Source organism: Coregonus lavaretus, assembly GCF_964263955.1.
Source record: "Coregonus lavaretus genome assembly, chromosome: 23".
NCBI classification, from domain to species: domain Eukaryota; kingdom Metazoa; phylum Chordata; class Actinopteri; order Salmoniformes; family Salmonidae; genus Coregonus; species Coregonus lavaretus.
In genome coordinates this window covers 30,818,514-30,831,870 of record NC_140010.1, presented here as the reverse complement: position 1 = coordinate 30,831,870, position 13,357 = coordinate 30,818,514, and the positions used below count along the sequence as shown (strand labels likewise).

The window sequence follows — 13,357 nt, the reverse complement described above, 5'->3', positions numbered from 1 at the left end:
GGGATGAATACTTTTGCAAGGCACTGTATAAAAGGCTGGAAATGGACTAGTCACCACCTGAGGGTTGCTTTTTAAAATGTTCGATGGTAATAATAATGTACTGCATGTAAATGTTCTGTCCTGAGGGTTCATGAGGTAATGGAAACAGTTATTGCTCAAGATAATTATCTCTTGAGTGCGAATACAGTATATTTATTGTTTTGATATTGATGTTCTAAGAGTAACTGAAAAACAATACTTCGCCTCCTCCACCTAATTACTGGTCTCAACAATTCGTCATAACAGGTCAAAACAAGCATACACACACACAAACATAAAAGAGAGCGAGAATGAGAATGAGAGAGACACACACACACACACATACACACACACACGCAAACACACAGCGCGAGAGAGACACACACAGAAGCATCAAAGACCTTGAAAGCTATTTGCCAACCCAGCAGTGCTATCAGGTACAGTCTGCTGTCCTTCAGGTGGAGTGGTCCATGGACTACAGTCAAGGCCATGTACAACTCACACACACACACCTCCATGGATTTCCTAGATACATCTAGTGTAACAGGTAACACTAGCAAACATGTCACAAGTCATCCCCACCGCCTTTTTGCTTCATGTCCCGCCCCGTGGCTTGTGTGGAGCACCATATAAATAAGATGACTCAAAGCTTAGGATTCCGGAACCTCCACTGTCATCTAGTTGAGTTCTCACTGCCAGGGAGTTAACACTAAACCTGACCATTAGCCCTCTCTAGCACCAGGAAGCTTGTGATCTATTCTCTACACTGGTATTTGCCACCAGCATCTTTAGCAACCATGATCATCACCATCTCTTTGATCTGGGCTGTGGTGATCAGCCTTTGCTGCTGTCTGTGGCTTGCTCTGGGGATCCGCAAGAGGTAAGCAGAGACCCATGCGTTGTATAGTAAAATGCCTTCACATGCAAAATGTTAAATTATATTCAATGTTAGATAGTCAGCAATCTAATGAAGAACACAACATAGACTGTAATATCGTGGAATGGAACTCATGGCTGATAACGTGAAGGCTTGGGTGATGACTTTTTAAAATCAGAAATGGAATGTTGTATAACAATAAAATATTTACAGCTGACCCTTTCACTGTTTTCTTTCTTGGATGTTCTATGGTTTTATTTGTGTCACCTGTATTTTTCTTAAAATATAAATGGGTTCCATGTTGCAAAAGGTTATTCATTTTTATGGAGACTTTAGTGTTGTCTACGTGTCAAAAAAGCCAGAGGTAATTTCTGTCTTTGACATACGGTACTTTAAGACCTGATTGTTATGCGTAAATGATAGTGTTATTCTGAGATTGTTGCGGTGTCATTGGGTTTTGCTCTACTGGATGTGATTTATAACCTTCCAAAGTTGTTTTGACTTTACCTTGTAGTTTGAGTACATCGTTTTTTTGGACATCACTAGAGTTATTCTGACATTACTGTATTTTTGTTTGCTTTGGGTTTATAAGACAACATTTAAATTGGGTTCGGATACAAGTATGGATACATTGGACATCTTTAAGTGTCCTTTGCTTAACTCAACTATTTTATACATCTCATGTCTAAACATCACTTTGGTGTTTCATATGTTCAAATATTTCTGATGGCTTGCTTGGACATTGCTTTATATTGTTATGATGCTAAATGATTGATGTTGCTCTTCAAGAAAACCAGGTGAGCCTCCAGTGGAAAACGGTTTGATCCCATACCTCGGCTGTGCGGTCCAGTTTGGAGCCAACCCCCTGGAATTTCTCCGGAGCCGACAGAATAAATATGGGCACATATTCACTTGCAAGATCGCTGGCAAGTACTTTCACTTCCTGTGCGACCCTTTCTCCTACCATGCCGTCATCCGCCAAGGAAGGCATCTGGACTGGAAGAAGTTTCACTTCTCTACCTCGGTCAATGTAAGGACAAGCCGACCTATGAATTGTTGTTCAACTAAACATTTGCTGATGATGAGTTAATCTATCCATATCTGTCAATTCAGGCTTTCAAGAATATTAAATGAAACCTCTCTTTGTCTCCACCCAGGCTTTCGGCCATGACAGCATGGATCCCAGACACGGTTACACCACAGAGAACCTCCACCAGACCTTCATGAAGACCCTGCAGGGTGAAGCCCTCCCTTCACTCATCGAGACCATGATGGAGAATCTGCAGTCGGTCATGCTGCAGTCAGACACCCTCAGCCCCAGCAAGGATCGCTGGGACGTGGACGGCGTTTTTGCCTTCTGCTACAAGGTCATGTTCGAGTCGGGCTACCTAACGCTCTTCGGCAAGGATCTGGGCAACGACAAGAATGCTGCACGCCAGGAGGTCCAGAAGGCTTTGGTCCTCAATGCCCTGGAGAACTTCAAGGAGTTCGACAAGATCTTCCCGGCGCTGGTGGCTGGGTTACCCATCCACGTGTTCAAGAGTGCCCACTCTGCCAGGGAGAACCTGGCTAAGACCATGCTGGCTGAGAACTTGAGCAAACGTGAGAACGTATCGGACTTGATCTCGCTGCGCATGCTGCTGAATGACACCCTGTCGACCTTCAATGACCTGAGCAAGGCCCGCACCCACGTGGCTCTGCTCTGGGCCTCACAGGCCAACACGCTCCCCGCTACCTTCTGGAGCCTGCTCTACATGATCAGGTATGTATATACTGTGTGTCGGACCTTAATTTGAGCCAGTTTGCTAAAGCAGGAAAATTATCCTGCAGCAACAGGACATTTTAATTATTATGTGGATTATAATTAATGGACATTTTTATAGGGGTTGATACATTTTTCATTAGGGCAAAACAAGTCTGAAATTTCAAAGTGGAAATTACAAACTTTAAAAGCCTTTTTTTTAAACTCAAATACACTACAAGTTTGCATTTCCTGCGTTGTAGAAAAATTCTCAGTAACAAAAGAGTGATCAAATTAAGATCCTACATCTGTACAGCAGGGCTTAGTCTCATTCTCATCCTTTGTGTATCCACCATAGACTTGTGTCACAAGTCTGGGTAAGTTTGGACAAGCGAGACTGTCCAAGTGAGACTATGTAGGCCAGACTAGGTAGGCCACAAAGTGTTACAAAGAGTTTAACTGAACAGAACATTTAGTCCTGAAGAGAACAGGTACATAATAGTGTACACAGACATGGGCAGTCCAGTACAGGCAGTGAACGGGGGGCGGATATCAGTTTAGCTATCTTGTTCAAACAGCTGAACATATATGCTGTGCTCATTAGGGTGGAGATAAGGGCTGAGTAATGTATTTTGTAACAGTCCTGTACAGTACATCAGCATTCTACTAACTACGACTTAGAGTTGGCTCACAGTAACTCTTGCGATAACAGAGGTGTCAAGAACCACTCATTGGAGAAACATAGCATTCCCTTTATGTCATAGAGCTGCAGAGAACGACCTTGTCCAAAGTGCATGTTGGGAATATTGTGATACATGATCTGTATAGTCTGAACTTGATGGTTTGACTTACCCTCCATCTTGTCTTGCCTCTTAAGGAGTCCAGAGGCTATGAAAGCAGCCAAAGAGGAGGTGAAGAAGATTCTGGAAAGTTCAGGTCAGCGTGTCGACCCTAGCAAACCACAACTCACTCTCTCCCGGGAGGACCTGGACAACATGCCTGTAATAGGTAAGGGGAAGCTGCAATATACCAAAACTGATTTAGTAGATATTTTAACAAAATAATGTTTGATACCAAAGTCAAGCTGTCCAGTGAATATGGTATTATAAAGAATCATGTCTTCTTGCCCTGCAGACAGCATCATCAAGGAGGCCATGCGTCTGTCGAGCGCATCAATGAACATCCGAGTGGCCAAAGAGGACTTCCTGCTTCACCTTGACAACCAGGAGTCGTACCACGTCCGCAAAGATGACGTCATCGCCCTCTACCCCCAGATGCTCCACTTTGACCCCAAAATTTATGAGGATCCATTGGTAAGTGATGCTCAGGGTCTTTCCTTTAAAGATGACGGGGATCTTGATGTACATGGAAAGACCACATAACTAGGGCCAGGAGTTTTTCAGTCTTTCCTCTAATACCCCTCTCTCTGTCAATCCACAGAGCTACAAATACGACAGATATCTGGATGAAAATGGCCAGGAGAAGACAACGTTCTACAGGGAGGGACGCAAACTGCGGTACTACTACATGCCTTTCGGCTCGGGGGTGACCAAGTGCCCCGGGCGCTTCTTTGCCGTGCATGAGATAAAGCAGTTCCTGGCGCTGGTTCTGTCCTACTTCGACATGGAGCTCCTAGACTCAGCCGTTAAAGTGCCTCCTCTCGACCAATCACGTGCAGGCCTGGGGATCCTGCAGCCCACCTATGACGTTAACTTTAGATACAAACTGAAATCTCAGTGAGATAGACTCCACTGATCTACTTTCTCAATAATGTAAATTGTATATATTGTATATTTAACAATTGAAGCCACAATGATGTACATAGGCTGCAATGTCTTGTTATAATGCATTTTTTAAGTTCATACACAAAACATAAGCCACAGAGTGGTTTGTGATCGCCTCAGAATGGTAGCATTGGTGAAAAGCACATTTTAGGAGGAGTCACGTTTCAAAAGTGACATTGATGGAACTCCATATACAGTGGGGAAAAAAAGTATTTAGTCAGCCACCAATTGTGCAAGTTCTCCCACTTAAAAATATGAGAGAGGCCTGTAATTTTCATCATAGGTACACGTCAACTCTGACAGACAAATTGAGATTTTTTTTTCCAGAAAATCACATTGTAGGATTTTTAATGAATTTATTTGCAAATTATGGTGGAAAATAAGTATTTGGTCACCTACAAACAAGCATGATTTCTGGCTCTCACAGACCTGTAACTTCTTCTTTAAGAGGCCCCTCTGTCCTCCACTCGTTACCTGTATTAATGGCACCTGTTTGAACTTGTTATCAGTATAAAAGACACCTGTCCACAACCTCAAACAGTCACACTCCAAACTCCACTATGGCCAAGACCAAAGAGCTGTCAAAGGACACCAGAAACAAAATTGTAGACCTGCACCAGGCTGGGAAGACTGAATCTGCAATAGGTAAGCAGGTTGGTTTGAAGAAATCAACTGTGGGAGCAATTATTAGGAAATGGAAGACATACAAGACCACTCATAATCTTCCTCGATCTGGGGCTCCACGCAAGATCTCACCCTGTGGGGTCAAAATGATCACAAGAACGGTGAGCAAAAATCCCAGAACCACACGGGGGGACCTAGTGAATGACCTGCAGAGAGCTGGGACCAAAGTAACAAAGCCTACCATCAGTAACACACTACGCCGCCAGGGACTCAAATCCTGCAGTGCAAGACGTGTCCCCCTGCTTAAGCCAGTACATGTCCAGGCCCGTCTGAAGTTTGCTAGAGTGCATTTGGATGATCCAGAAGAGGATTGGGAGAATGTCATATGGTCAGATGAAACCAAAATAGAACTTTTTGGTAAAAACTCAACTCGTCGTGTTTGGAGGACAAATAATGCTGAGTTGCATCCAAAGAACACCATACCTACTGTGAAGCATGGGGGTGGAAACATCATGCTTTGGGGCTGTTTTTCTGCAAAGGGACCAGGACGACTGATCCGTGTAAAGGAATGAATGAATGGGGCCATGTATCGTGAGATTTTGAGTGAAAACCTCCTTCCATCAGCAAGGGCATTGAAGATGAAACGTGGCTGGGTCTTTCAGCATGACAATGATCCCAAACACACCGCCCGGGCAACGAAGGAGTGGCTTCGTAAGAAGCATTTCAAGGTCCTGGAGTGGCCTAGCCAGTCTCCAGATCTCAACCCCATAGAAAATCTTTGGAGGGAGTTGAAAGTCTGTGTTGCCCAGCGACAGCCCCAAAACATCACTGCTCTAGAGGAGATCTGCATGGAGGAATGGGCCAAAATACCAGCAACAGTGTGTGAAAACCTTGTGAAGACTTACAGAAAACGTTTGACCTGTGTCATTGCCAACAAAGGGTATATAACAAAGTATTGAGAAACTTTTGTTATTGACCAAATACTTATTTTCCACCATAATTTGCAAATAAATTCATAACAAATCCTACAATGTGATTTTCTGGATTTTCTTTTCTAATTTTGTCTGTCATAGTTGACGTGTACCTTTGATGAAAATTACAGGCCTCTCTCATCTTTTTAAGTGGGAGAACTTGCACAATTGGTGGCTGACTAAATACTTTTTTTCCCCACTGTAAGTGTTATTAGTCATATTTACTGCATCTTCCAGTTAATCATCATAACTGTTTCACTATTGTGAAATCATTCAACATTTCAGTGGTAATTCTGTTTGGGACACTAACTAACAGTAGTTAGTTGGTAAATGCTTCTATTGTGATGTTGAATAGCTCTAACTACATTGACTGAGTAGTGTAATGTACATTGTAGTTCCATTGAAAGATTCCCTCTACTGGGATGAAATACATTGTGGTAATCTGTATTAATGTTTACTTTGATATACTGTACAAAACAAGTATAAAAATGCATGTGATGTTTTTGTATTATTTGGGTTTTAATTAGAAGACTAGCCTTGAAATTAATAATTTTGAAGACGTCAAGACTATGACAAGATTTAGTGGGTAGACCTACAGCACAATTGGCCAGCTCCTCATGTCCTGCAGTAACTTGTTCAGTCATCATTAGATCATAAAACATTGATTGTTACATAGATACAGTCAGGTCCATAATTATTGGCACCCTTGATAAAGATTAGCAAAAAATACTGTATAAAATAAATGATTCAAATACTGAGCTATATTGTACGCAAAAAAAGGGACATTCTATTATTTTATACAATTGCGCAGAGAAAGAAGTAATAAATAAATCCAGTGGCGTGTATTCATGGATGCCAAGGGAAGCCAGGCTTCGCCAAATCATTGACCAAGAAAAAAAGTTAAAATAAATAAAATAATGTATCTTTCGTCTCTGTGTGTTTCATAATTTTGCTTCAATTCGCAGGAGACTGAATGTATCTCACCGAAGAAAGCATCTGACCAAGCGAATAAAGCACCCCTCTGTCTCTGTAGGTGTATCTGATGTTGTCTGTTCAAAAAGATTATGACATTGTTGCCGCCCATAGAATTGAATGCAAGGGAAGCCAGCGAGCATTTGGCCTCCCTTGATTAAAAAAAGTATAAAAAAATAGCCAATCAGTTTTGAGCTAAACTGAGTGAGCTCAACTGTGAATGGTCCTGGCGCACCAAAAAATGTGTAAAGGGAAGCCAGTCTTCACTCCTATCACATCGCATCGAGAGAAATATGTCATTGACAGAAACAACTTGTTGCATCTCGTTGTGTTGTTGTTCTCCGGTGGCTAGCTAGCTTAAATTGGCCCTTTCCTAAATTAGCCATGGATAAAGATAGGGACTTGTGGCTTACTTAATTCTCCGTACTGGCCAATGATTATAAAGGCGATTCAGATCCAACCGTAATGTTGAAACTGAAATTATGCTGGAATAGTGGAGGCAGCTCTCCGTAGTTCTAAATCAATAGTTGTTTAGTAGTCCGAAAATGTCAGAAACATTAACTTGCTTGACCATGCTGTAGGTCATGTAACTGTTTGTTACATGCAATAGGCTTTGTGGACTTCACCGGGCAGAGGTTGCTCTCCGGTTTTGTGATGAAACAAAGGTGTGGTATAATTTATTCTGTCAGTGTGTCTTTTTATTGTCTCGGCCTTAAGAACACCTGCTCTTTCCATGACATAGACTGACCAGGTGAATCCAGGTGAAAGCTATGATCCATTATTGATGTCACTTGTTGGCAATTTTTTGGGAAAGCCCGGCTTCCCTTGGCATCCATGAATACACACCACTGGAGGATAACAACACTGAACCTTTTTCTAAAATGTTTTATGAGATTGGAGAACATGTTGGGAGAGTTTTTAGACCATTCCTCCAGGCATTGACACTTAGGTTGGAACAGGTGCTAAGGTCAGATAACATGAAAATAGAGCTCTTTGGTCACGCAAACCAATGGTGGGTTTGGCGTTGAAAAACAGAAGCATATGCAGAAAAGTACCTCATACCTACGGTAAAATATGGTGGTGGACCTTTGATGTTATGGGGCTATTTAGCTTGCACGTGTTATGGGGCCTTTGTTAAGGTCAACGGCATCATGAACTTGACCAAGTACCAGGACATTTTAGCCAAAAACCTGGTTGCCTCTGCCAGGAGGCTGACACTTGGCAGCAAGTGGAACTTCCAGGAAGACAATAACCCCAAGCACTAATCGAAATCCACAAAGAAATAGTTATTTGACCACAAAATCAACATTTTGCAATGGACTTGAACCCTCTTGAAAACCTGTGGTTTGAATTGAAGAGGGCAGTCCATAAGAGCAGACAAAGGATATCAAGGATCTGGAAAGATTCTGTATGGAGAAATGGTCTAAGATCCCTCCCAATGTGTTCTCCAACTCATAAAACATTTTAGAAAAAGGCAGTGTCATTATCCTCGCAAGAGGAGGGTGCTAGATTATTGAAAACAGGGGTGCCAATCAATTTAACCCCTATCTTTTGTAGATTTTTTTTATTACTTCTTAAACAAAATCTCTTTCTTTGAGCAATTGTATTCATATAAAATAATATAATTATCCCTTTTTTTGAGCCCACAATAATAGCTCAGTATTTGAATTATTTCTTTTATACAGTATTTATTTCTCATTTTTATCAAGGGTGCCAATAATTATGGACCTGACTGTATGTGTGCCAGCTGGGCAAGACATCAACCCCAGGACGATAAGAGAACCAGTAGGCACAGTGTCATCACTGGCACATAATAACCCCAGCTGCTGCCGTCAGCACTGCTGTCTCACCAACATGCCAACGGGTGCATTTGTGGGCTACCGTCTGTGAATGTAGTTATTGGATGAGCACAGAAATAAAATGTAGATTGTACTGCAGTGTTTGCTGTTTAAATATTACTGTTGAATTGCTTGTTTGCTCTTCAGAGAGCAAACCTTTCCTTATCTCCAGCTGATGCAGGAGCTGTTAGCAAAGGCCATCAAATTGAACAGTTGAGTTTACCACAGTTCAGACCCAAACCTGCCATTGTGGGCTAAGATCACATACCAACACCATGGTACTGTATAATGGAAGTACGTTTCAAAATACAAAGGCAGGATGGCTTATTTATTAATGATGACTTTAAAGATTGAGTCTTTCTTCACTACTTTAGGCTATTCAAGGTGTTTTATTGTTGATCATTTCATGTTAGAGACTCCTGGGATACACTGCAGTCTTAGTTCTTACAAATGTCAACATAATACCAGAAACCTTTCATAACTCTGATATAACTTTCCCGAGCCTGACTCCAGATCTGTATCTATGTGCTTTAGCCTGACATGATGTACAAAATGACAGTTTGTGACTTAGTTTGGCTTAAAGCACAAACAGAAACTTTCCAAACATTCCAGCCTAAAGTAAACCTAAGCCATTAAAAACAATTGAAAGTGTGACCTTTGAGCAGAGATACAATCATTGATTTGAGGTCTGAGCCACAAGCACAGGCTGGGAAAGAGTGTCTACAGTGCCTTGCAAAAGTATTCATCCCCCTTGGCGTTTTTCCTATTTTGTTCCATTGCAACCTGTAATTTAAATTGATTTTTATTTGGATTTCATGTAATGGACATACACAAAATAGTCCAAATTGGTGAAGTGAAATGAAAAAAAAAACTTGTTTCAAACAATTCTAAAAACTAAATAATGGAAAAGTGGTGCATGCATATGTATTCACCCCCTTTGCTATGAAGCCCCTAAATAAGATCTGGTGCAACCAATTACCTCCAGAAGTCACATAATTAGTTAAATAAAGTCCACCTGTGTGCAATCTAAGTGTCACATGATCTGTCACATGATCTCAGTATATATACACCTGTTCTGAAAGGCCCCAGAGTCTGCAACACCACTAAGCAAGGGGCACCACCAATAAAGCGGCACCATGAAGACCAAGGAGCTCTCCAAACAGGTCAGGGACAAAGTTGTGGAGAAGTACAGATCAGGGTTGGGTTATAAAAAAACATCACCATTAAATCCATTATTAACAAAAATGGAAAGAATATGGCACCACAGCAAACCTACTAAGAGAGGGCCGCCCACCAAAACTCACGGACCAGGCAAGGAGGCCATTAATCAGAGAGGCAACAAAGAGACCAAAGATAACCCTGAAGGAGCTGCAAAGCTCCACAGCGGAGATTGGAGTATCTGTCCATAGGACCACTTTAAACCGTACACCCCACAGAGCTGGGTATTACGGAAGAGTGGCCAGAAAAAAGCCATTGCTTAAAGAGCAAACAAGTTTGGTGTTCGCCAAAAGCCATGTGGGAGACTCCCTAAACATATGGAAGAAGGTCCTCTGGTCAGATGAGACTAAAATTGAGTTTTTTCGCCATCAAGGAAAACACTATGTCTGGCGCAAACCCAACACCTCTCATCACACTGAGAACACCAGCAGAACCCATTCAACTTGAAGGAGCTGGAGCAGTTTTGCCTTGAAGAATGGGCAAAATTCCCAGTGGCTAGATGTGCCAAGCTTATAGAGACATACCCCAAAGAGACTTGCAGCGGTAATTGCTGCAAAAGGTGGCTCTACAAAGTATTGACTTTGGGGGGGTGAATGGTTATGCACGCGCAAGTTTTCTGTTTTTTGTCTTACTTCTTGTTTGTTTCACAATAAAAAATATTTTGCATTTCAAAGTGGTAGGCATGTTGTGTAAATGAAATGATACAAACCCCCCAAAAAATCAATTTTAATTCCAGGTTGTAAGGCACAAAATAGGAAAAATGCCAAAGGTTGAATACTTTTGCAAGCCACTGTATGTGAGGTCATTTATCTAGAACTGGGGTTACTCTGGGGCAAGATGGAGAATGCTATTAATGAAATCTGTACAGCTGGTCATTCATTTCCACCCTTTCTTGTTGGGTGACTAAAGCTCAAACATAGAATATAATGGAATTCCTGTATCTAGAGGGCCAATGTGTGTGCCTCTCTGAGGGGTAGGAGGAAGTGACTAAGGGTATCAAAGGACCATCCCCTAATTCACAAACAATGGACATGTCTAAATAAAGACTTCCGTCACAATGTTTTTATTTATTTTTTATTTTTAGGCTCCTCTCACCACGAATGCACTCTAAATGTATATCACTAAAATGTGATTTGATTTGAATTCAGGCTACCTGATAAATCGGCAGTAATGTATTTACGGTAACCCCCGTCATTTCCAGTGTTCTAGAATGTAAGTGTTTGGTTAGCAGACATCTACAGTGCCTTTGGAAAGTATTCAGACCCCTTGACTTTTTCCACATTTGTTAAATTAAATAAACAGTTTAAAAATGTTTGCACTTTTATTAATAAAAAACAGAAATACCTTATTTACATAAGTATTCAGACCCTTTGCTATGAGACACGAAATTGAGCTCAGGTGCATCCTGTTTCCATTGATCATCCTTGATATGTTTCTACAACTTGATTGGAGTCCACCTATGGTAAATTCAATTGATTGGACATGATTTGGAAAGGCACACACATGGCTATATAAGGTCCCACAGTTGAAAGTGCATATGAGAGCAAAAACCAAGCCATGAGGTTGAAGGAATTGTCTGTAGAACTCCGAGACAGGATTGTGTCGAGGCACAGATCTGGGGAAGGGTACCAAAAAACTTTTTCAGCATTGAAGGTCCCCAAGAACACAGTGGCCTCCATCATTCTTAAATGAAAGAAGTTAGGACTCTTCCTAGAGCTGGCCGCCCAGCCAAACTGAGCAATCGGGGGAGAAGGGCCTTGGTAAGGGAGGTGACCAAGAACCCGATGGTCACTCTGACAGAGCTCTAGAGTTCCTCTGTGGAGATGGGAGAACCTTCCAGAAGGACAACTATCTCTGCAGCACTCCACCAATCAGGCCTTTATGGTAAAGTGGCCAGAGGGAAGCCACTCCTCAGTAAAAGGCACACGACAGCCCGCTTGGAGTTTGCCAAAAGGCACTTAAAGACTCCCAGATCATGAGAAACAAGATTCTCTGGTCTGATGTAGCCAAGATTGAACACTTTGGCCTGAATGCCAAGCGTCACGTCTGGAGGAAACCTGGCACCATCCCTACGGTGAAGCATCGTGGTGGCAACATCATGCTGTGGGGATGTTTTTCAGCGGCAGGGACTGAGAGACTAGCCAGAATTGAAGGAATGATTCTCAATCCAATTGAGAATCTGTGGTATGACTTAAATATTGCTGTACACCAGCGGAACCCATCCAAATTGAAGGAGCTGGAGCAGTTTTGCCTTGAAGAATGGGCAAAGATCCCAGTGGCTAAATGTGCCAAGCTTATAGAGACATACCCCAATAGACTTGCAGCTGTAATTGCTGCAAAAGGTGGCTCTACAAAGTATTGACTTTGGGGGGGTGAATAGTTATGCACGCTCAAATGTTCTGTTTTTTTTTTGTCTTGTTTGTTTCACCCCAAAAAATATTTTGCATCTTTAAAGTGGTAGGCATGTTGTGTAAATGAAATGATACAAACCCCAAAAAAATCAATTTTAATTCCAGGTTGTAAGGCAACAAAATAGGGAAAATGCCAAGGGGGGTGAATACTTTCGCAAGCCACTGTATGTGAGGTAATTTAACTAGAACTGGGGTTACTCTGGGGCAAGATGGAGAACGCTATGAATGAAATCTGTACAGCTGGTCATTCATTTCCTCCCTTTGTTGTTGGGTGACAAAAGTTCAAACATGGAGTATAATGTTCTCCCCTCGGGTGTAGCTCGTCTGAGGAGGAGACGTAAATGCCCGTGCCTGCGCACACAAGTAAACTAGATGGATGGGGAAGAAATGTGGGGTGTAACTAACTAAAATAACCAGACACAACAACCAGAACTCAATATTAGCCCTCTGGGGATGTTTAGTAAGGTACTGAACAAAATAATATACAACACCCATAAAGACACAGTAATAAAACAAAGACCAATCAAACAAACCAGGGATGGTAAGAGAAGGGAATGTTTGGGAACGGGGTCCAAGTAATGAAAATAAACAAAAGGTCCCTCCTCTTCTACACACCTAATCCTTCCTATCACACTCTAAGCCTTAACCCGCTTTCCTACCTGTTACCACAAATACAGGGGTGACACCCGCCCGGCTAACCTAGTGTGTAAAACAGTGGGTTATCTACGTGTGAATGTACACCCATGGGCAGAACTACCTTTTCCTTCTCCAGGACCCAGGTAGGGTGGAGTACATCAGGAGGACAGGCTGGACCACAAACAACGATACATTAAAATAACCAAATCCTCAGACAAACAGCCAAACAAAAAGTGCCCCCTCTCTCTGTTAAGCTCAAATGGCAAA

General features: G+C 42.0%; 1 protein-coding gene across 1 annotated transcript; it reads left to right on the top strand.

Annotated features, from left to right (window-relative positions):
- Window positions 1-665: 665 nt before the first annotated feature.
- On the top strand, window positions 666-4,966 carry LOC311099134 (cytochrome P450 7A1-like). The gene is made up of 6 exons (XM_084139794.1): window positions 666-898; window positions 1,685-1,925; window positions 2,053-2,657; window positions 3,514-3,644; window positions 3,771-3,949; window positions 4,077-4,966. Exons 1-6 carry the CDS (start codon window positions 816-818, stop codon window positions 4,374-4,376), a joined length of 1,539 nt encoding a protein of 512 aa, XP_083995920.1. The 5' UTR covers window positions 666-815; the 3' UTR covers window positions 4,377-4,966.
- Window positions 4,967-13,357: the final 8,391 nt, after the last annotated feature.

What these genes read in the sequence shown, in the direction of transcription:
- LOC311099134 (XM_084139794.1), top strand. Translation starts at nt 816, where the DNA reads ATGATCATCACCATCTCTTTGATCTGGGCTGTGGTGATCAGCCTTTGC. An exon ending in AGCCTGCTCTACATGATCAG is followed by an intron (nt 2,658 to 3,513) that starts GTATGTATATAC and finishes TTGCCTCTTAAG; the next exon opens with GAGTCCAGAGGCTATGAAAG. An exon ending in AAATTTATGAGGATCCATTG is followed by an intron (nt 3,950 to 4,076) that starts GTAAGTGATGCT and finishes GTCAATCCACAG; the next exon opens with AGCTACAAATACGACAGATA.